General features: G+C 40.8%; 1 protein-coding gene across 1 annotated transcript in view; it reads left to right on the top strand.

Moving 5' to 3' along the window:
* The window catches only part of TMEM132B (transmembrane protein 132B), a gene marked incomplete at its 3' end in the record, with an annotated part of 250,204 nt that overhangs the window by 196,096 nt on the left and 29,549 nt on the right, over positions 1-24,559 (top strand). Inside the window, exon 5 of the mRNA XM_082007704.1 lies at positions 10,639-10,782. Coding sequence (XP_081863830.1) covers positions 10,639-10,782 — 144 coding nt within the window. The remainder of the gene's footprint in view (positions 1-10,638; positions 10,783-24,559) is intronic.

Raw genomic sequence — 24,559 nt, forward strand, 5'->3', positions numbered from 1 at the left:
GGAAATACGCCCATTTTTAGAGGAAAACTAAAGAATGAATGGTTAACACAGCCAATTTCAAGGAAGATAAATTTCCTTAATGGAGGCGAATAGCAAATATTCATTCCATTTGAACAGTCCAGTAGTGGTGATATAATTTTTCTTTGCAACTGAGTCAGGCTGTGTAATTTTGTGTCTCACATTAGATAAAATGGCAGCAAATGGGAGACGTTTTCCTCCACCAAGTTAGTTCTTGTAGATGAGTTCTTCAAGACGAATTGGGTAGTTCTCTTTTTCTTCTCTTGCTGTACCTAGTTTATCTTTCTGGAAGATCAGTATTTTTCCCATTACTCATAATGTAACATGGTATAAAGAAATATATTTTAAAGTTTGGATTTGAATAATGTCTTAATGATTTCTAAAGGCTAATTAGGAAGATAATACTTTGGAAGCAGAGATAGAAGTTGTCTTTCATTTTCCTTCTGTTCTTCAGTGCCTTTTGTTGAGATGGAAAACCAAGTCAGCCACTACTTCATACAGTTTACAAACAGTTTCAAACTAAAAGTTCTAAAACTATGTTGGAGTCCCTGCTTGGACTGAGTTTGGTGCTGAGGAGTAAGGACAGGGAGCCATTGTTAAAATTCTTTATCAAAGAAACATGCTGTGATTTTGATATATACTTGCTTTCATAGAATAATAAGTGGAAGACCTTTGTCTGTTTACAGAATGCTTCTATCGAAAACCAATAATACTGTCACTTTCTATTTCTATTCCTGAAAAACATTAATGTCATCCCCCTTGTCTGCTGTTGTCTTGCCCCATTTCAAACCACCTGTGAGATGACATTGGAAGTCCTCTCGAAGTGGAACGTTTTGCAATAGTTCCATATGAAGAGGTATTCTGTGATTTTTCTTGAGTGCATTCAGCTCTCTGTGGCATTAGAGTATATGCTAGTATGCCATTATCGTTTTCCACTTAAGAAAGTTGACAAGTAATACAGTACCTCTTTCTTTCCTTGCATCTGTTACTGGTTGCTTTATTTGTAGCCCTCTGTATTGCTTTAGAGTCACTGATACTTGTTTCACTGCACAGCTGAATTTCAGTTAACCAACCAATAAATTAACTGAGATACTGCGTGTTCAGCATTTACTTGTTATGCAAAAAGGCCATTTAATAGGAAAGATGTCGGAATTGGTATTTAAACTGTACAGAACCAACAGCCTGAAGACAGCAAGTTTGAGTGCAATCTCTCAGAAAAGGCATGGACCTAGGATGTTGGGCATATGGATTCTGTTTCTTGATCTGTCACTGGCCTGGTGGGATGACTTCTGCCTCAGTTATTTTAGCTGTATGATGAAGATAACTGTCCTGTTGTCCTTGGTAGAGCTGAGAACTGGTTTTGAAGTATTGTGGAAAGACAAGATACTATAACAATTAATGTAAATAAATCATTTAGTATGTAATTTTTAGAACAGATGAAAGAGAGACAGGGAAAAAGATAAAAAATTAAATAGTTTGATCCTGATTTCACAGGACTTTTACATTTGTGTAACTTCATGGTCTTTATTATAATTACTCCCTCTTGCACCAGTCTAACTGAGAGCAGAATATAGTCAGTCTTTTTTTTTTGCTCACGGGTTCTTAAAACATCCTTTAGTTTGAGGGACTATGTCTCCTAAAAGCTGATGGACTGGAAAAAAAACGATGTTCTGAAAACAGTGGCTCAGCTTTTGAAACACAGATGATATTGTCCTAGTCTGCAGGAAATAAATACACTGCACAAGAGTTCACTGAGAAATTCAATCATGAAAACAAAAAAGAGATTTCATTCTGAACTTGAATAAAAAAAGGTTGTTCTTTATAAAAGTTGAGCAAAAAAAGAAATAATCAGACATAGGGGCATGTCAGAACAAGGCAGTGCTTCTGAACAGGTACAAGGTGAACAGACTGAAAGATTAAAATGAAGAACAAAATTAAAGCCAAGGAGAAGCAGAGGAAGGAAGAAAAAAAAAACTTAGTAGTTCCTAGATCAGTCAGAAGACTCAAAAACTCACCTCAAATAAATCAATATTCTTATTTGAAAAAATTCACAATTTTTAATTTTAGCTTTTTTCAAAAGAAAATATTCTCAAAGGTGTCTTCTTTATGCTTTTTGATTTTTGTCAAGAAACTTTTTTTTTCCTTACCAAAAAGTTTTCAGGAACTTCTAAACACAGGCAAGAGACATCATCTGTAGTGTTTGTTTAAGTAGAAGGTAAATGTTGAAGACTTGAAAGGCAACACTTCATTCAAGTGGAGTGGCAGTGCAAGGATGAGCAATGTACAGTTGAAGGCTACTCCTCAAATCAGTGAATAAAACACCAGAAAGCTCTGAGTGTGCAAGGGTAGTAAAGGCTGGCGCTTGGACTGGCTGCAGATATGTTCTCCTGCTTTTTATTTTCACTGCATCAAATACAGCAGTAGGCAGCTTTATGATGTGGCTAAAAGGCATGTTTGTATCATCTGTGAAGTCCACGTCACTGTAGGAAACATGCGGTCGTGTAAAAATTGTTAGGAATAGAGGAGCTAATGGTAATCTGTAGGTACTGATTGGTTATAATTTTGAAAACAGGAAGGGATGGAGGTTCTCTCACATAATTCTAGACATCATCTAAACTAGACATCTGAGCCCTTTAATAGGCAATGGAGAGAGAGAGAGAACTTCCAAAGTATCACTTACCCTGTCCTAAGACAGGAACTGCCAGAGAATGAATCACTCACCGCTGGCACTTTGTGGGGAGAATAGCCTTTCTGAGGGAGAGCAAACAGCGGGAAACAGTCTGCTTCCAAAGCCTTTGCTGTCTGAAAAGCCAGTCAGGGTGTGTGTATTCTTTACATCTGAGAGTAGTCGAATGCAAGCCCATGAAATTACTTAAATAGGTAAAATAAGTAAGTACAGGAGTCTGGTCCTGACAGGTAAGACAGACCACCTTCAAGAAAAAAAACCAAACTTCTTTGGGTAAGACATGGGTCTCTCCTGTCAGATCCATGTTTTTTTGAAAATTTTTTTTTTTTTTTTGCAGGATGATGAATTTGAGCATCTAGTAGATCTCTATTCCATTTTAAACTCCATAATGTGCTTGTCAAATACAGTTAATAAGTATATGCATCTAGCTCTGTCCAGAAAATACAGTTCTTTATTGAATTTACTTGGACCTTTACGAGCTCTGGACTTACACCAGTATTTGAACTATGCTGAGGGAGAAGATATAAAATCCAGTTCTTCTGAACCCTGTGTAGCAAATGCTAGACAACCATCTTCTATCAGGGCATTTCAGAGGATTTTGCATGATGTCACTGTTGCTTTCCCATGTATCCTTTTCTGCTCATAAATAGGTATCCTTAAGCCATAGCCGCTCTGTGAATGGCTTAACGAAGCAAGTCACTGTGTCTGAAGCCGAAAGAGAACCCACCCTCCCTCCGCGAGAGGATGCTCCTGCAGAATGTTGGGTAGTTGTGTAGACATGCTGAAATTAATTTGTGTATTATTCTATAGCATTAAACAGCTGTTATTACAGAAGGACATGGATTTCTGCCCAGGTAGCGCTCATGGTAGAAGATGAGCACACAGATTGCAGCAGGAAACTCATGTGATACGCAACCTTATGTTTCAACGTCTGTAGTTTTGCACTGGTGAAACTGAAGCCTTTTCAAGCCAGTGAGTTGCCGGCTCTCCCATTGCGCTGGTGGCGTAGAATTTCCTTCAGAAAACTCTCTTTCCGGCCCACTCTGAAAGAATTTGTGATGACTAGGAAAGAAATTAGAGAAGTGTCAGAAATAAATTCTTCAAAATGGCCATCCACAATGTAGTTAAATATTATTAAGCCTGTGGGACAAGGATACAGAGCCTGACAATTGTATCTTTGACTACTGTTGGTACTCAGGTTAATCCAATAGTTACATTCCATGAACTAGGCAAAGCATGGCCTCCCTAGATTTTTCTGTGGAAAAAGCAATGCCTTTGAGGAGTGTTCATATTGTTATTTCATGGCCATTTGAAAACAATCAGTAGTGTATCAGTTTGTACTGAGGCTTAATGTCAGTGCTCTTGAGTTGAAAGCTCTACCTGTTTTGTATCCTTAAATCGGGGAGATTTTGTTTGATTTCAGTTGAAGGTGACACACAATTTATTAGTCAGAACGTAATCATGTTTTTCTGGAATAAAAAGGGGAAAAAACCCACTCTAAATGAACTGTGAAATTCTAAATGTGCTTAAAAATGGTTACCAATCACTTACTATTGAGAAGAACCGGCACAAGTCTGTCACATGAATGCTAAGGTACTACATAGGTCTCTAAATATAGTGTAAATTCCACTGTGAATGACTGGCAGAGTTTATCATAATTTTAGGCCAACATTAGGTCCTGTATTTCTTGGTATACTAAAAGATCCTGAAACACAAGGTGGGAAGTCTTGGTGCCTCTGTTCTCTGTGCAGACAACCAAAATCAGATGAATGATATTTGCTCTCCAGCTGTAAGAATTTCCTATTCATTCTACCTCAAGCATGCACTTCAGAGCAATGGTGTCATGATGCGTAACACAGCAGGTTTGGAGAATAAACTCTTCTGGGACGTAATGGGCTGAAGTGAAATAGCATGAGCCCAGTCTCAGGAAAGGTCTTCTGCTCATGCGGAAGGCACTGGTACTTAACTGAGACAGTGGAGACTGCCTGACAGGTTGCAATTACTTCTGCCAAGTACACCAGGCTGCGTTCTGAACCTTTGCTTAATGGGGGCAGATCTGTTCTGAGTTATAAAAAATAAAATAAAACTGCCTCAGGTCATAGATGTGACAGTATCTGTGCTTCTAATCAGGTTTCACCTTCAGCAGCAGGTTTTGCTTATTCATCCTACATAAACCTCAAAATGAGCAGAATTTCCTGCATAAAAAACATGGAAATGGAAAAAAACCTCAGCTTTAGTTCCCATGAACTCCAAGACAGAATTACCTCTCCAGCTGATTGCACATGCCCCATGCACTCTGCTAAGAGCTTCCTTCAGTGTATCTGTGGCAAAAAGTCATGAAATAAGATTCCACGTTAGAGTCTGTATCATGCTTTTTTGTGCTATAGCAAATTGGTTTTGCAGCACACATCTGCAAAATATACATCTAGAATAATATTCAATTAGGCTAATAGTTGCTGCTTACATTGTTCTGTAAGAATTGGTGATTAAGAACCTGTCTGTATGGTTCAATCTACGTTAATTAATTTCTCCTGCAGAATATATGCACCTGCCTGTTCTTCCTTTGGGATCCGAATATGAAGTAAAGCTATTACTCAGGTAAACAAAGGAGATAAAGGATGACCTTTAGCTTTGACATGATAGCCTGCAGTATTTGTGATTTGCCATTTGTCATAACTGATCACTCCTAATGACGATAAGAAGCTGAAATGAGGAAACAGCCGGAGACACAGGAAGGTTGGAGGGGCGCGGGAGTGACCTTGTAGCAGCACACGTGCTTCTCGGGGCAGGAGGACTCATGCATGGTTACACTTCAGGCCTCACTCTGACACCTCAAAACTTGGTAAACAGTTGATTCCACAAGCGGCTCCACTGAAATGATGTTTGCAGAACAGAGAATTAGTTTTTGTTCGGCCCTTTATTAGGACTTGTAGTCTAACCCCTTTCACAATCACAGCCTCTGCGGACTTGAGGCAAGTCCTGGGCAGCCAGGCTTGCCAGTTCAGCCCAGGAATAACGACTGATCAGCCATCTGCCAAAGCAGCTAGCGGCACTCTTGCTAGCATTACTGTGAGGTCTGGCTCCTGGGCATGAAGTGAACTGACTGTATGAATGTAGGGAGGAATAAGGGTCAAAGAACAACGGGAGCTCTTTGCAAGATCATTTGTATTTTCCAATGTTTCATAAACACATAATCCTACTTGTTCATTCTCACCATTGGGTGACAAAATAGTATATCTTACCTGATATAATGGTGGAAAATATAAATAGCTTTCTAGCAACCAGGCTTCATTTATATGTATTGTAAACCTAAAATGATATTCAGCCATGAGGGGGGAAAAAATACAGAATTGCTTTGGATTATAATAATTTCAGCAAAGCATCTAATTTATATATTAGCTTGCTTAATGGACTTCTATTGCCTTGCTCTTTGATTTAAAGAAGAAGGTGGTGAATAATTTATCAAATAAAACCCCTCCCCTATCCCAGCTCACATATCACAATCTGCCCTATAATTTACTTTTTTTAAGAGATGCCTTTTCCAAGCAGGAGGACTGGTTCCTAAATATTCCTCCTAATATTACAAATGTATTTTGGTGAGGTACACTCTGGGGAGAAAAATAATAATGAAGGAATGCAATTCTGCAGACAAATGTTTCAGCTCTATGCCTTCTTCACTAAAGACAGTCATTTCAACTAAATGCCAAAAGGCATTTAGCTGTAGCATTTGTCAGTGGAATAGTGTTGGCTTTAGGTTTCCCTCCTGATTTACAATTGAGTGTTTATGGGGTTTACTGTACTGTAGCATGTTTTGTTAACCTCTAAAAAAACACATCCAGCTTGTGCATTAATCACAAGGACGTCACGGTAAACTGGGTTGGCGTGGGGCTTCTGTGCCCCACCAGACTTCATGGAAAGGATGCCGGCTGCTCCGGAAGGGGCAGGAAAGATGCGCTGGCAGCTTTGGGCTGGGGTCTAGGTAACCTGTGTCCAGCTCCTGGCTCCCCAGATGCTTTCTTGTGAGATGCATAATCTGTTTCTCCATGGCTCTAATTTTTAACCAGAAGAGGGGGAAGAACTGTGTCATGTTTTCTTACAGTAGCTGGGTGAGCTGCTGCAGAGTCAAATGCCTAAGGAGGATTTAGACCTGTGTGGTGGTGTTTAAAGGCTAATTATTGCGAACTTTGTGGCTGGAGTTTCTCAGTTGGTTTGCCTCTACCTGTTGTAGTCATTCCTCAGTAATCCCTGCTTCTGGTCACGTACATAGGTAACAGCAGTGTTGGTAATCACAGCTCTATCATGACTCTTGACACGTCTCCCATTCACGTTTCCCCCCCATTTGTCCAAAGCAATGAGTTGTCAAACATTTACTACGGCTATGCACAGGGTGTATTCATATTTAAATAAAGCCATTATCCCGGCCTTGAGTTTCAGTAGTTTTCTGCTCTTCCTCTTGAGTATTTCTCTCAGTAGTGCCATCTAATCAGCTTTAGGTTTTAATTAAACAGCTGTCATTTGCTTCCTAGTTCTACTGCGACCTGATGTTGTATTAAATTTTAATTTAGCCTAGGCTGGATAAGAAGTAGATTCCTTCAGACAACAAAGAAATGCTATTAGCAGGTTACAGTTGTAATTAAGAAGAGCTCTGCTGAAGTGCTAATGCATTCAGGTACAGAGAAGGAGCTGGAGATAAACATGCACGTAATTACTATTCAGGGATAAAGCCTGCAAAATGAATGTGTAACTTCCATCCAGGCTGTTTGAATTGAAGGTTTTGGTCAAGATCTTGCAGCTGAAACCCTCGACAAAAGAAATAGGAAGGGGTTCCCAGTTTTTCACCTGGGACCTTGCAGGGTCAGCAGTTAGAAGTTTGTGCTGGTGGTCCCTGGATGTTGTTCCAGATGTTTCACTGACGCTGTGCCACACATGAGGACCTGCCCATGTAAATCAACATTATTACCACTCTCGACATTTCAGATGCTGTTACTAATAACTAGCACAGGTATCTTAAATTCAGTAACACTTATTTTCTGCAGTATTTCCTACCATGGAAATATAAAACAAGCCTAACACAATCTGGATTTAATGTGATTACTTGTTGAAGATGCACTAAAAAAGAAGTTTGTTTATAAATCTAATGGACAGTCAGTTAGTTCAGTTCTGCCTTCATATTTCTTCCTCAGAGGAAATACGCTTTTTCAGTCTATGAATAGCCAGCTCTTAAAAAAGGTCTTTACACAACCTGTTATACTTGTGTAACTTAATCCAGGCATCAGGCATCTGAAATACTGATTTATATAGTAGAACTGCTTAGCAGTGAAGTGTAGTTTTTGTGAAGCAGCACCAGCTAATTAGCACGGTGGGTACCTGTACACGCTGGGAAGGAGGGAAGGTTCAGGACAGTGCTTGTGTCAAGAGCAGGATGAGCGTATTTCGGAGCACCTACCAATCGCGGGGTTGCGAAGTGTCATTTCTAAAACCTTTTCTCTCATGCTCATCTTCACAGGGACTTTATGCAAGGAATGCAAATGTCTTTATGAAATTTGCATTACCCTTCAGAGCATCGAAGTCTGGCTTCAGCTTGGTAGCTAAGCAGCACTTAGAGTTAAAAGGAGGCTAGAAGTTTTGTTTATCCTTTGTCACACATGGGGGTCAACACGAGGGTGATACAAGGAACAGTGCAAAAACCAAAGGAGAAATTAGTTCAAGCCTGTTGAGAACCTCATTCCAAGTCCACTCAAGTCAAAAGAGGCCTTTCATTTATGGCTCAGTAGGGCTTTGCATCAGACCATAATTGCATACAAGTGCCGCCTGCCCCTGACACGTAGGAGTTACGTGACTGTGCTAACAGAGTCGGTTTGGATGTAGAATTAGTCACGTGTTCGTTGTTTGTGACCTTGGCAAAAATACCGTTTCCCCTGATGCACTGAAGAAGACTGTTGTTGAAGAATAGCTTACAAGTAGCATGCTGGCAAACTGCTTCTTGCGAGTGTTTTGACACAGGACCACCCTGTCTTCATCATATATCTGGCGTAAGTTTATACTGGATTGATGGCTTAGGAGTTGTGGGATATTTGCTGTTGGCTTGGTGAAATCTGACTATCTCTTCTCTGACATACTTGTGGATGAAGCACCCTCAGTTTCTCTTTGTCTGTCTTATACAACCTCTTCCCGCCTGAGGTGCATCTAATTGTTTTCTTTCGCCTGGCAGTGCATTTTCTTCTTAGTTTTGTTCAAACCTCAGTCTTTGTAAAGGTTTTACGGTTGTTCTTTCACATTTCCACCTTTGAAACATACTTTCCCAGTGTCCCTCCCTCATGGATGGCAGCTGGTTATAAATAAGCCCATTCAGCATAAACAAAAACTAGACAGTCATTTGCTGTGTAAAACATCTGGTTTGTGCCTCACACAGAACAGAACAAAGACAGTATATTTATTTCATGAGATATTATTCAGAAAAGCATCTCTATTCAGGACAACACTTAAACGCACACTTAAATCACATTGAAGTCTAAGTGTCAAGTTGAGCACGTACTTTTAGTGCTGTTCTGAACAGAAAGGGACTCGAGTACATGCTTCAATGCTTTTCTGGAACATGACTGCCCATAAAGCTCTAGTAGACTGTATTAGTTAGCTGGCACTAGTGTTATTAGTACTTCAACTCATTTAATTCAGGGTGCTTTTTGTAGAAGTTTCCGAATATTGATTAATAATACATCTTAGTTGCAAGTATTTATTGGTGTTCTCCAGCTGTCCTTAGCCTGTGGTCAATGGCCATTATTTTCTATCAATCTAGCTAGCAGACAGAAGCAAATGATACTGAATATATCTCCCTATGCAAGCTGCCATCAAATTTTTCACTAAAATCCATTTCTTCTCCCACCAATTCTAATAATGGAATTTAAAGTTAGATTAGTTGGAAGCAACTTTTTTTTTTTCCCCAGCTGGCAAGCAATTAGTTTTATGGAAGTTGAAAAATGAAAAGTGGATTGATTCAAAGCAGTATTTCCTATTGCAGGCTTTTCGAGAAGGCCAAACTGAATCCCTACGAAAGCACAGATCGTTCCTTGCCCCGCATGTGTGTCAAGTTTTGGGCCTGCAGTAAGCAGTGCTTAAGCAGAGACAAGCTGATCTCCAGGCCTTCGGAGGCTGTTCCCCTCCAGTCTGCATACATGCTTACGCAAGGCAGGGACCTCTATAGCAACTCATTTGGAGTAATTAATCAAACTGCAGCCATACTGAGACACAGAGGAAGGCTGTGTTAATAGAGTCATTTAGAGTGTCAGCCCCATGAATTCATCAGGATTAGAGATAAATGTGGTAAAACATCTCTAGGTGGGATTTTGATGGGGAAAGATGAAAAAAATTTTCTAAGGAGGCATCACTTAGTTTGTAATACTCTACCTCATGCATAGTTTTTCTCATCGTGTATTTATGTCCTGAAACGGGAAAATGGTCAACTTTCAACACTGTTAGCTGGAACAGTAAGAAGGAAATGCTGTTACTGTAATGCTTGATAATCACTTCCCAAATTACTGGCACGATCTGGGGCAAAAGGGTGGGGAGAGTCACTGACACTCTGGAGATTGCACCCGAATAGCGTCGTGGTTCTGCCAAGCTGCAGATGTGCCTTCGCACGTAATTGCGTTACTGATTTCATTGCCACAGCAGCCAAACCTGTAAATGAGCTCAAAAAGAGTAAATCCACATATTTGTCAAAACCAGAACTTGATGGACCAGCTGCAAGTTTTGGCTTAGAAAGCTGCTAAACATTGACTGCAGGGAGCTCGAAGGGTGTGTGCAAGGAAGGGTCGCTCCGCTGCCCCGTCCCTGTCAGAGGCAGGGTTTTGGGTCATCAGTTTGACTCCTGTGGCATTCTCGTGGTTTTATGCTTCTCTAACGCCCATCCCTTGTTTGTGTATGTGTGCATACAGGACACGGAAGTCCTTAACACGGCCATTCTGACGGGCAAAACGGTGTCTGTTCCAGTCAAGGTAGTTGCCGTGCAGGAGGATGGGTCTGTGGTCGATGTTTCGGACTCCAGCGAGTGCAAATCAGCTGATGAAGACGTCATAAAGGTAAGGCACCCACAGGAGGTGGAGAATGGAGTTTTCACCGTTTCTCCTCCACCACCACCATATTGTGACCTAGCTCACATTCAGGATTTCACATGGTCCAGTCGTTTTATAGTCATAGCTCTTTCTGCAGTGGCAGGTTGTTTCCACTGTGCGATGAGACAGTGGTCTCCAGAGGTTACGAAGGGTTAGCACATTTGCATAGGCTGATGTGGACCCATTTGTGCTGGTGTGTTCCGTATGATGTGGCAGAAGAGGGTCAGGGGTGCTGAAAGAGCAGTCCTAGTCTGTCTTCGCTGTTCAGCCAGTTACGATGAGAAAGAACGTGTTGTCTGATACATCCCACTTGGGAAAAGTCAACTCCCCACATAGGGATCTTTGTTCTTGTGTGGCTTTTCTGCATCCATTTTTTAATAGTAATGATGCAGTATTTTGTAACAGTGTACAGCAAGGTTTCCTGCATGCTTCTGACTGCATCACCTGCTTTCCAGTCAGGAATTTCTTACATGTAAAGATACTGAATTGTACCAAAACCTGGAGGAGCACAACAGAGGATAAAAAATAACAACCATATTGCAAAAAATCCCCAAACGAGAGCTGGGAACTTTTAAACAATCTTGTGTTTTGTTGTTTTTTTTTAAAATCATGTGTTCAACTGGTTCTCCCTCCCTGACATTGAGATGAAAATAGCATTAATGTGACTTGATCAAGATACTGAGTGTCTGACTTCTGACACCATTGCATGGCTTTCAGCTTTTAGCTCATTATTATTTTTAGGCATAAAAGAGATATTTTTGAATATCTTTAATAGGTTTATTTGTTTTATTGTGTGGTTTGGGGCTGTTTTTTCTCGTTTTAGATGAACTTAAGGATTACTACAGTGAATTCTGTATAGGGGTGGGGGAGTTTTGTATTATATATGAGTTTCTTAGGGTAGTGGTAGAAAGATAGTTCCTTTGTCTCAGTTCCAGGAAAGTGCTGGATATTATATATAAATTCAGTAAAAAAAGGGTAGCATAGTCATGCTTTTTAGATATAGTAATTCTGTAACCTGTAGATCATCTTACAAACTCTCCCTGCAGCTTTCAAGAAACAAGTTCCTCCTCATATTCTAGCTATCATGTCATGTGTGAATGTATTCCAGACCTGAGCACTCTTACAAGTTCTCTTCAGGTTGCATTTGAAACCCACATCCTATACCTGTGCAGTTTTAACTTATTATTATAACAACCTCTTTGTAGAAAAGACTGCAAAGGTCCTAATAGGTAGCTTGTACTTTGTCAGATAAATTGTCATGTTGTTTAGCTGGGTAAAGGATTGCACACAGCAAAGCTATTTATTTTGAAGATGATATGCTGGAAAAAAACCTCACCTTCTTACTTTTGATAACCCTGAATGAGCTTGTTACAAAGTTTTTGAATAAGTTACTTCCTTTAAAACAAAGATAATTTCATTGCATTTTATGTCCAATGACAAAGAAATTCCTTTGCCATTGAAGAGCTTACAGAGCAACTGTATATTTTCTAGAGATTTCCTCTTCCTGAGACCTATAGGTAGGTGAAAGACGACATCCATTTCATCCTAGGTAGCTATAGGAAAGGCAAGATGGGTTTGGGCAAAAGCCTTAGTCAGGCAACCTCTACTTGCTTCCAACTTTTTTCATTAAGATTTATATCTGTTTATCACGAAGGCAAATAATTCATAAATAAGACTCAGATTATTGGGCAGAGGCATATGTGCAGTTGTATCCCCAGAGAAGTTGATAGCTAAGGGCTTGGTTACACAATAACAATGCCTAGCAGTTTTCAGACCTCAAAGCATTTTGCAAAGGACATCAGTGGAATACTCCCTTTTCAGGAAAATGACTGTTCTGGTGTTTAGCCTCAGCCAGTGATGGAATAGGTCTCTTGAGTCTCTAGTCTGTGCTCTAGCTTCTATATTTTCACTTATATATATCAGATGGGAAAAGAAAAAAATGACAGTTTCTTTTTCTGGAAACCAAATTTCCATGAAAGTCCTTACCAGAAGGAACATGAATAAGTATCTTTGTTTATGACTAACTTAATTGTTAACGGAACAGACTCTCTTGATAAATTGTGCTCATTTTTTTGGCTGTGTACCATACAGCTGTTTTCTTGATTAGTGCCTATTATTTATCAGTTCACAATTAATTGTTCATATTCTAAACTCAAGCACCATATCATAAACATATTGCCAACACTGTATTTTCTTGCACTTCAGAAAAAAAAACCCAGATCTAAAAGATGGTATATGTGGACTTTTGCTTCTATTAATTGAGTTTCTAGTGTTTCTAGGACTCGCTGTATTTAGAGAATACTGGACTGAATCTGATAAGAAAAGGTCAGGAAAAGGACTCCCATTCCTCTTCCACTAATAAAACTAGTATCTGCAGAAGTTAGGGAGATGTTGCATTTCAAAACACCGCCTGTTTAAAGTCCATTTAGTTCAATCAGCAGTTGTCCATATGGATATCCCGTCAAAGCTAGGCATGAAGTTGTTCTGGTTCCCAAATTTAGAAGGTCCACTGAAGCTGGCAACTAAATAACGCTTGACAATAAGGCTGTGACCAGAGAAAAGATTTATTTCCAGTTGTAAATTTATACACTTGAAGAAAGCAGAGCTCTTGCCCTTTGACCATCTTCCTTTCTTGTTTTTTCAAAACACATTGTATTTCTAGGTGGAATTAGAGCTGCTCCAAAGCACTTTCAAGTTGATGACTGTCGTCCCATTCTTTCAGTGATCTGGACAGAACAGACCAAAACACAAGCCAAAATTCTGCAGAGGTTTTACAAGATTTGTACTATAATTCCCCCCTTTTTTGGTAGGGACTAAGTTGAGTATAAATCAGATCTTCATTTGACTGTTCTGTGAAATTATTTGAGTATCAAATCACTGACAAAAAAGAATGACTCTGGGACTCTTTCCCAGACCTGGTACATTACTATACTGACTCAATGAACAAAACCAAAGCACAGGTCTGAACGTGCTCTTCACTGAGGTCATCTTGCCTCATCCTGGTGATATAAAATGGGAGAAATGTTATTTTTGTGAAAATCGCAGCATCCTTATAGTTGATTTCAGTCACAAGTTACTGAGAGGTGTTCTCAGACTGAATGCTGTTCAGGCATATTTTTTTAACTGGAAATATATGTATTGGTTGCAAGATTGAATCCATAACAATTAATTAGTTGAGTTAAAATTTAGTACAGGGTTTATGTGCCTATATTTTTTCAGAAAAATGCATATTTCCTTTACAAGCCCCTTTGGTAAAGTCAATATTGACTTTGCTTCCAAATTTGTGTTGCCTTTTCTATATAGGTCGTACTGCTAAACCCTCTAATAAGAGTTGTCAGGCATTTTGGATGTAATTGCCTAATCTTAAGCTTGTTTTCACTGTTAATTCTGTCTTTATTGTTTCTTTGTAATTGGAGAGATATTCATATTCTTCTGGGCAGAACAGAGAATGTTGCATTCTTAACCTTTTATTTCTGTTTAATAGCTAATGATTTAATAGACAATTAATGAGATAGTTCTTTGATCACTGCCGTAACACCATTATTTTCAATTAAGACACAATGAATTGAAGCTAGTTTAAATAAAAACAGACTTTGGCACAGCCTATTACGTATTTATACAAAATGTGCTTATCCAGGCAGCTACCTAGATATCACATTGATATAAATACTACTCAGAGATGGTCAAATAGACAGAGGATGTACAAGTGATTTATTTGTAGGCAAGAGATGTAAATCTTTCCTATTCTAAGCCATATATTCCCTCAACCTAACAGCTTAATAGCTTCCCAGCAAGAGAATATTTCAGTCCACATTTTTCAAAGCCTATCTAATTAGTGGTAAATATAATGAAACACACCTGTTACTTTTTGACCTCGCATTTTCCGACCTTAGTGTGACTTGATCCTCAAAGGAGTCTCACAGGTAAACTTGCTCAGTTCTACTGCAATCCCTGGTCCCTAAGTTGGATGTAGGTCATAATACTGACCAACCATTTTAACTTGAACTGGCTACCCTATAAAATTTTTTGATGGAACATAACTGTAAGTCAGTGAAACTCTCATGCTTATTCCATTATTGAAAAGGAGCATTTAATGCTGTTGGCATTTGAGGGAAAGATTGGCTTTATGATTAAGGCAGTGAAATGCTTCTCAGCATTAATTTCCATATCTCTTGCTGATTTCCTGTGTGACTGTGGGGAAATCACTCATTCCCCTTGGAATCTCGCTTCCTTATCTGCAAACAAGGCAGAGAAATACATCCTTTTCCCAGCCTCAGCCTGCCTTATGTAGTTTATGAAGCTTCTGAATGGACAAAATCCTTATCTCCACTAGAGTCTCATTAACTTCAGTGGTCTTCTGCCACGGACTCACTTGAAGGACATCTCTCTCAGTGTCCTGCTTTTCCTGCAAACCACAGCTAAATAGAGTTGTGAAGCTGAAAAGAAGTGGTGGAAGCTTGATTGAATTTATGCATAAATTATTCAGCTGCTCTGGTGATAGGCAGTGTACTGAGAGATAAAGGAGCTGTAGGCATGGTGGGATGAACCTTGCTATATGCATGCTGAACCATGGGGCCTCAGTCTTCACAAGTGGGGGAAAAAAGCCTTGAAGATTAAAGCGGTTGTACCATGGCAAGGACCTCCTTTGCTCGTCCATCTTTTCGGGAAGTATAAGCACTGCTGAAGTTTTGCTGGCCTCTTACACTTGGGTTTTACTTGCTCCCCACTAGCCTTTGAGCCACAGTTAGAGGGAAATAGAGTTAGACCAACATCAGTGATGGAGGGAATATCTTGAGATGGTTGTATTACAGAGGGAGGTCTAACCTGAGGGACTTTGACACAGTCATTCTTTACGGCTGCTTAGAAACTCCAAGCAAGGTCTGTGTACTCCTTTTTCCTCCCTGTAAAAGTGCCTTTTAAAGCCTGAACCATAGTAATGTCACATGAAGAAAAATTCTGAAAACACTGTAGTTAGGTGGTAGTCATACACATCATCCACAAAGCAGCATCAAGTGAGGGGATTATAATGAGGACAGCTTCTTAGTCCAAATGTTTATTTGAGTAGCGTACAAATGAAAGGGAGACAGCTGCCCAATTAATTCATTCTTAGGTTAGCCATATTTTCATGTCCTTAGCAAGTTATGCAGAAATTGACTGATGGTTCAAATTCAGATGGCTTCCATGGAGTTACACCATGGTCTAATTTAGCCTACTTTTTTTTGTAATAGAAAGGGCCCTTAGTTGAACAGAAGGGAGTCAGGGGGCCTCATCCTGCCCATTTCTGCCCACATGTAAAGCACAATAGAAGCAGGCTCAGTGTGCCCAGGCAGAATCATACATTAAGAACAATGGTGCTTCAATAACATACCATGAACTCCATCTGTGCGAGAACGCACTTTCCTTAGCTTGCTAGAGGAAAGCACTTCAATGAATTATTTTTCCCCTTTTCATAATTTCCTGTCTAATTATAATGAAAGTAAAATTCAAACCATTCCTACCCCCTACTTTTCTAACACAAACCTTATCTTGAACTCTCCATAATTAATGTTAAAACAATAGAAGACCTAATTTTCCTAGCAGCAGCCAGCAAGGCTTTATCTAATGTGCGGTAAAAATAGTGTAGGAAAGGTGGGAAAGGTAATAGCTGAAATAGATTGAATCTGAGGGAAGTTCTTCCCTCTTCTAGACAAAAAACAGATGAGCAACTGAAGATCTTATTCAACAACGCTGGGCACAGTGATCTCTAACCCCAGCACAGTAACTGCTACAAGGAACCATGGGGGAAAAAAAACCCCAAAACTATGGAAAGGGAGGGGTACTGTGGTTCTCCAATTTAGATGATACTGAATTTTTGGGAAGAATCTCTTGCTGCAGACTCAGAGCACATTCTTAGGATAATTTACAGAAAGAAGCGCCTGCCTGGAGTTGTTAAATACAGCTATTTATGCAAGAGCTCTGAAAACGAAGCCAGAGCTTGTAATTTGCAAGTTCTGCAGCTGCTTCACCATTAAAGTATGTGATCAAGAATGTAATGTACTTGTACATAAAGTGGAGCTAATCTTATATCTCCATCTATCATATTTTTGAGTACCTATCACTACATTACCTAAGCGCTTTATTTTGTGGTCACTTGCACAGAAATTAGCTCACTCCAGGGGTCCAAACTCTTTCTGGAAGCAGTGAAAACACTCTCGACTTGTTTATATGATGGATTTACTTTGGTGCCAGTTGGTTTATTAGGCAATTCATTTTGAACCAGATCTTATTTTTTAAGTGATTTTTTTCTTCAGTGCTGCTGAATGGTTCAAGATTGACAGCCCTGGAGGCTTAACCACTCTGTCTTGCCCCAGAAGAGGGGACGGGTCGGCGCTGCGGCAGGCAGCTGTTCAACTAGAAAGCTTTTGAAGTGCGAATGTTTAATTTGGTGAGTCCGTCTCCCTGTCCATGCTGTCCTTTTAATCTCACCTGATTAGTGCCAGTGAGTCAGTATCATCAGCTCCATGAAATCAACTGTGAACAACCTCAAGTCACTGTCTGCTTCATCTCCATCCGTCTGTGGGAGCTGGGAGGTAACGGACTCTGCAGTCTGTTACAAAGCCTCTGAAATAATGACTCCCCTGATGGCTGGCAGAGGCAAGCGGTTTACGACAGTGAAGCATTCTTCAGCTGAACAGAAGGATTACTTAGGACGTGAGGATCCTGCTTGTGACTGAGGAGTTCTGGGTTACCTCTCTGCTTCATTCCAAACCTCCTCTGAAGTTGCTGGTCTCTGTCCCGGCAGTGCCATGGTGATGGTAAGGATACTCCTGGCCAGTAGGATTTATTGGCAAGAAACCTGTTGAAGACTGCTCATCTTGCCTTTTGTATCTGTAGACAGGTATGCCTAAGTTAGAGGAATAATTAAATGTCACTGAGCTGCTTGCAATTTATCAAACTTATAAATTAGAGCTTCTTACAATACCTAGTTATTTTGGCCAAAAAATCCACCCCCTTTGCCCCCATACAGAGTTCATCTTTATGAGTCGTAAGAGAGAGGCAGGAGGCTACAGCAGATCTCTCTACAATAAGTCAGCTGTTGAATTAAGGAGTTTGCTTTTTGTTGAAATATCAGAGGTTCTGACATTGAGGTCACCAGATTCTGCTAATTAGTCTTCTAGCTAGACCAAGTATGATCAGAGAACAGTAACATAGCCACTTACTGCATATTAAAGATTTATCTTAAAAAATGCTCTCGTTACACAGCAACAAGTTGAAATCTATATTGTTGTATGATTGTGCCAAGCTACAACTTTGGGTCTAGAATCGTATTTGCACACAAAACAGCTCCATGTATAGCAATAACGATGGCAGTGAGGCAATCTCACAAAATCACATATTGAAGAATTAATATTCTGTACACAGTACACATTGTACACAGTTTATAGCAAAATATATGTGTGTATTTTCCTAAAGCTATTTTTAAACACGCACAGTCTTCAAAGCCAGCTTGCGAAAACAGTGTTTTGTCTGGGAGAGGATCCGTTAAGAACAGACCATGCCGACATGTGCAATTACACAGATTTCGGCAGAGATGCTTATGGTGTCTTCCAAGGGACCAGCTGCTGCTTCAGAGGAAGAAAACAATTCTATGGCTTAGCATTTGGCTGCTCTGAGAGCAGAAATGCAAAGGGCATGGATCCCAGTCCTGGGAAACAATCATTAGCCTGAACTGTGGTATTTCTTAGGATAGACTCTGAATATTTTATACTAAGAGATGCACCAAGTAAACAACTCGGCCTGGGCACAACAAAAGCAAATGGAGCAATAAGTAGCTGTTGTCAGGAGAAAATGACAAACTTCTGGAGGCTTTTTCTCCAAGTTCTGTAGGAAATTAACTCTGCTTTATAAACTTTAATGCAGCTGGCCATTTAAATATTTTAATTGCAGATGCATGAACCTCATGGATTCCAAGGCTTTTATACCTCTTGAACTATCATTCTGGCTGGGCAAATTAATTCAGATTCCCGTTGTCATCAAAACCCCTGGGGCCAAAACGTGCTCTCAGCTAAAGTCATGCAACTGTGTGAAAGGCATTGGAGTGACAGAGGTGTTCCAGAGGGCAAAACTTGCTCCATGTGAAAGTTAAAACAGCCATTAGCTGTCAGCTATGGGATGAGAAAAAAAGTCTTCTGCCCTCTTCACTGATGTGATAGTTGAGAGAAGTGGGACTGGGCAGCAAATGATGCTTTTGGGATGGTGTAGCATCCCGTTTTAAGTAAGCGATACTGTTTTAGGCACCAAAACCGTACATTAAAATGTACATACGATGCTGAATCTTTCAATCAGCCAACAGGCTTTATTTCCAGAGAACTTTGTACTGAGGCAGCTTGGCAGCAATCGGCACACTCAGCAACCAAAGCTTTGCATTCCCCTGGTGCTGTGGGTCACAGTCGGATTTTGAATGCAGCTTGAGTATATGTTTTTGTGGTTTAACTTATCCACACCTGTGTTTTAGTAATGTGTTCTGAGATGCATTCCCTTGAGATACGTAATTGGAGTTGAGGATGGAGATGAGGCTGACACGCCACCATCATTTTGAAGTGCAGTTAATGTATTTGACATAATAAAACACCTACCATTGACAGTAACCAGCTCCCTTTCTTATCTGTGGTAGAAGGAATTTTTGTTCTTGCTATTTTTTTAATTATTAATATTTTTGCATTCTCATCATACAGAATTGGAAATCAGAATGAAAACTATTTTGATTTCCTTCATAGGAACAGCACCAAGAGGAGAAACAACATGAAGCTAGGCAGATCTGTAACTTTGTGCATCAGGATTGGCGTGTATCTGGGAATTTGAGGGTAATGCGGAGAAGCCAATCTTAAAGAATAGTAGTTAAATACTACGCCCACCTGTTTCTTTGCCATGTTTTTAAAACACGGCCTCCGACAGGCGTTGTTACAAACTTGGCAGCACAGTGAATCCCTCCACCCCCCCGACTTTACCCGACCATGGCCTCTGGGGCGATGGAAAGGAGGAGGTCCACGCCAGGCTGGGCAGGTTACCGCCGTCCCGTCAGTGGTCTGAAATGGGGGTGCAGCTGCTGGGCACCTGCTTTGCTTTTCAAAGTGTGCCCAGAGAAGAGGTTCCCGGCAGTGACTGGCAGGTTCGCTCGGTGACACATCCGGGTGGGAGACATCCTGAGACCCAGCGTTTGCAATTGGCACGGGGAGGCACGGTGTCCAGAAGAGTGACTGATGCGTGGGTGGCTTGGCCCGAGGGGAGCTGAGTGCAGGCTTCGCAAATGCAACCGGCACTTTTAGAGGTGAAATGTTCTGCTTTGGTTCATCCGCTCAAAACGGGAGGGTCAGAGCTTGCAGGTGTGTTCTGAACGGTGAATGAGTAGTACTGCAAAGGTGGTGGTGTCAGACAGATCGATGCTATATATAGACGTATGTATCCCTGTATATAAAATCAATGCGATACACATTAAAGATGTTATAATGCTCACTCCTGCTCTAGTTTTGCTCCCATAATAATTGTGCAAATAGCCCTATTTACTGAGTGAGAGTAAGGACTACTCGTGTGAGATGCATTGCAGGATGTGGCCTTCCAACACTGTAAAAATAGATTTTAGCAGCCTGTAGTCAGCAACTAACGAACTCGCAGCTCCTTCAAAGGGAATTCCAGCCTGCTCCTGCTAGAGAGCTCCTGTGATGTCCTATGGGCTGCGCAACACAGTCCTGCCCTGGGCTGGAGAATAAAACCTCCCTTAAACATGAGCCTGGATCCGAAATCTGTCATGAGAAAAGGATGTATTGTAATAAACAGGGGAATAATGAGCAGAGATACATGAACACTTGCAAGTGTCAAGAAAAGGCTGTAAAATTCATGTATACTTCATTGAAGATTTGGGCATTTGAGTTGCATTCATTTATTATGTGTGGAGCGCTGACAATGTACTCAACCCCGTATAAAAGTGGTGTGGACACAGATCTCACAGCTGAGCAAGAGTTACACAGGGCTTGCTACAATATAGACATTCTGGGAGGTAATCCTTTATTGAGCTACTTGTACAAATATCCAGTGCAGCTTAGCAGTGAGGAGGGGAAAAGACATTACCCAGGGAATGGAGAATGGAGATTGCCCAGCAGGACTGCCAGCAAGGGGGAGTTCTTTGTTTGAGCTGCATTGTCAGAAATGATAAGTTCCTAGCAGGGAATGCTATCTCCTATTTATATGCTTTATTTATTTGCTCTTTTCCAATCGCTGCTTCTGAGATTACTGTTTGGATTTAATTTGCAACCCCTCTTCAGTGGCTCTCAGGTTTTCTTCTGAAAACGTAAGAGAAAATCCTTAAGACACACAGTCCTTCCTTAGATCTCTTACACTCAACATTATCCACTGCAGAGCAAAATTAATGTATGCCCTTCCTTACTGTTTTCCTTCTTAATTCATTTTCTTCTATAGACGCTCAGCAAGCGCCAATTTTCCAAGCGAGTTTTTAATCGCCTGAGCCCAGCATGATTACTGTCTTCCAATCTAGTTGCCATTTGATGCAATCAGTATTTCAGAATACAGTGATTTTTTTTTTTTGAATGCTATATGGCCAGCTGATAACACTTGGCTGCAAAGAAACAAAATACTGTGTGAGAGAATAACCTGTGATTGTGAGGTCTTCCCCAGCCAAGTGCATGAAGGTGATGTGAAACGGTTTCGTAAACCAGGGCACAAAGAAATTTATTATTTCGATATTAAGAGCATAGGCTGGGGAGGCGAGGAGGGAGGGAAGGAGGAGACGGGAAGGCAGTGTGCTGAAGTATTTCTCACTGCTGGAATGTTTGCTTTGAAAGGGCCTTTCAAGAGTACATGTTGCCAGGGGAGATTTTCTCTCCACATCTTTTATTGCCACCCCACAAATAAAAGATTTCAATACACGAATACTGGAAAACTGCAGACTTAAATAGTCCCTGCCACACAGAAGCTGCAGCCTTCTAGATTTCCCCAACCTGTAGTGAGTTTAGCATGAGAAATTATCAGTATAAAATGAGAAAATCTTTCCTCGGAGTAAATCCTTCATTGCTGTGTTTTTAAGCACAGTTTGTGCACTATAAATGCCAAGCAAACATTTGCAGAATTACTGAGTGAAGATCAGGACCTGGGTACCACAAGCGAGGACAAAGTAACACTGAAGTAAATAAAGGGTAGAAGGGAAACAGCGGCTGTGAATACGGGGCTGCATTTTTCTTAGAGCAGCCTGCCGGAGTTGTGTCTCTCCTCCTTGCAGCCTACCCTGCAACACCTCCTGTGTTAGCCTCCTCCCACGGAGGTCCAGGGATGGCGTTTTGTCTCTTTATGCAGTGTAACACTGGGAGGAAACCACACGGGTGCAGCTGGATCCTAAATAATTGCACTTAACCTTGGCGAGATGGGGAAGCTCCAGCCAGCACTGTTACAGTGGAGAGTCGAGATACTGGGAGGCTTCTCTCTTGTGCTATTTGTTTAATAACAAAAATGCCCACAATGTATGGATGTTTCCGAGTATTCTCTATGGATGCCGTGCACCTGTAACTATTTAAGTTACAGCTTGTTTGTTTTTTACAATGTTGTTGGTGAGTATGGCTGTCTGAAGTCTAGTAGACAGCCATTTGCTAAGGCCTTCTGTTCTTAGCAAACTTGACAATGTGGCTTGTTTAATTGCCTTATGTTATTATTGATATTTTCATCCTCTGTAAGTAATTTTTCTGAGGAAAAATATATTATTGCCAACTTTGAGCTCCTTAATTCCTGTAAGAAAATGCCTCCAGCCCATTTGAAGAATACATAAATGGGTTTGTACAGGAGCCTGACTCCTTGGAGAAGCTTGCTGACATTGTGTGAGTGTTTGTGGGTCAGGATGGGAAGGGATCCTACTTAGTGAGACTGAAGAGATTTTGAAGGTGGCTGCTGCTGCCTATCTTTCAAATTATTTTTCTGTCTGTCACTGGGAGTTCAGAACGGGCTGCAGCAAGCTCAGGGAGCAGCTTGAGGTACGTGAAAATGAAGGAGATTCTAAATAAAGAAGGCTAGGATGAGACTGAAAGACAAGGAAAAGAAATATAAGGTATCCTGAAAACCAGAAGTCTGACCAGACCCTCATGAGTCTGACCTGACTCATACCTTCCCAGCTCCCTAACCCCATGCAAGGTGTTGGTGCAACCTTGGCTGACCCCTTTGTTGTAGTGACAGCCACTGTGCCTGTGCTGCACCCTGGAAGGCAGAGGAGATGCCCACTAGTACTATCTGTCATCAGCTGAGTTGGACTTTTTACCTCATGAGAAATGGACTCTTTGTACCAAACCTTTTCTGTGGCTTCTGAAGACTCTGGCAGTGCCTTTCAGGTACTGTAAAGTATGTGAGATGCAAGCCTCAAAGTGCAGGTGTGTTTTCTAGATAGCAGCCTCTTGAGCAGCAGAGGAAACCAGAGGTGTGTTTTGGTTATTCTAGTGTGAATAAAATCTTCGCTGAATAATCCCCTTGAACCTGAGTGCACAGCTGAAATGAAGTGGACTATAGATTGGCAAGGCAGAATATATCTGCACAAGAATGGCCCTTAATGCTGAATCAATAAGTACAAATGCCCTGCATTGAACATGAGTTCTCTGAAAACTGGTGACCTACAGCAGCTGCGGAGGCTGTTGTGTTAGGCGACAAGGCAGGCAGCAAAGTGTAGAAAAGCAAACATCTTACTACCACAAAAAAAGGGTGCTCTTTCAAGTTAAATCAATAGGACTACATCTATGACCTGCATAAAACATGAGACTTTAACAGAGTTATTTCAGTAAACAGAATCTAATAGCTTTGGTAGCCACAAACTGACTACAGAGATGCTTGCTTGCAGGGGCATGTCGTGCTGTAAAGATGACATTATTGGCAGGCAGAAATAATTTCCTTTAAACTCATGAGCTCTCCCCTCCTCAAAAGTTTGGAGTATTTACATTTAAGGACCACATCAGTGGTGAGAACCCTCGTGTCATTTTTCAAGTTATCCTTTAGCAAACAGACTGGACATACGATACTCCCTGGTACCTGCCACACTGGCCAAAGTGATTTGGATGGAAAGACTCTTGGCTTTGTCAGAGATCGGTGCCTGCCCAGGAACGTCTTCTCTCTCCAGCGTGTCTGCAGGCAGAGCTCCAAGCCAGGATGTTCTAAGCCTGGCTGCTCAAGCGCCATAGGCAAAGGTCACGGGAACACCATGACTCTGCCCCGCTGCTGCTCAGTGGTAAAAGAGATCCTCTAACAAGACAGGAGGTTTGGAGGAGAAGTTCCAGTTATACTAGAAGCTTGAGAACTCATCTTTTAAAGGTGGTTTCAATAATCCTTCTTTAGGTGTTGAAATTTCCTGAGGCACAGGGAGAGGCACCTCCCTTGTGGCTGTGTATCCCAATGGATTGCAGGCTTCTGTGCAAGTGTAGCAAGTCTTTTGGCTTTGGGACACTGACAGGCCAGCTCTTAAATGTCTCAAAAGGGTCATCTTAGGCACTTATCACTAACAGAAATTAAGAGGATGTGGGGATCCCACTCTCTTAAGCCCCCTTAAGTCTTTATATGTGGAGAATAAAACAGATAGGGGAAGCCATATAGCTATAAGCTCTAAGAGCTTAAAGGGACAAAAATGAAAGAAGAGCTGAAAAGAAAAAGCAGAAAGAAACATCTGAGAGGGAAGAATGTGAAATCTATCAGATTAAGGTGAATGGACAGAAAAAAAAGTACAGTTACT

Source organism: Phaethon aethereus, assembly GCF_964289735.1.
Source record: "Phaethon aethereus genome assembly, chromosome: 17".
Lineage (NCBI taxonomy): Eukaryota > Metazoa > Chordata > Aves > Phaethontiformes > Phaethontidae > Phaethon > Phaethon aethereus.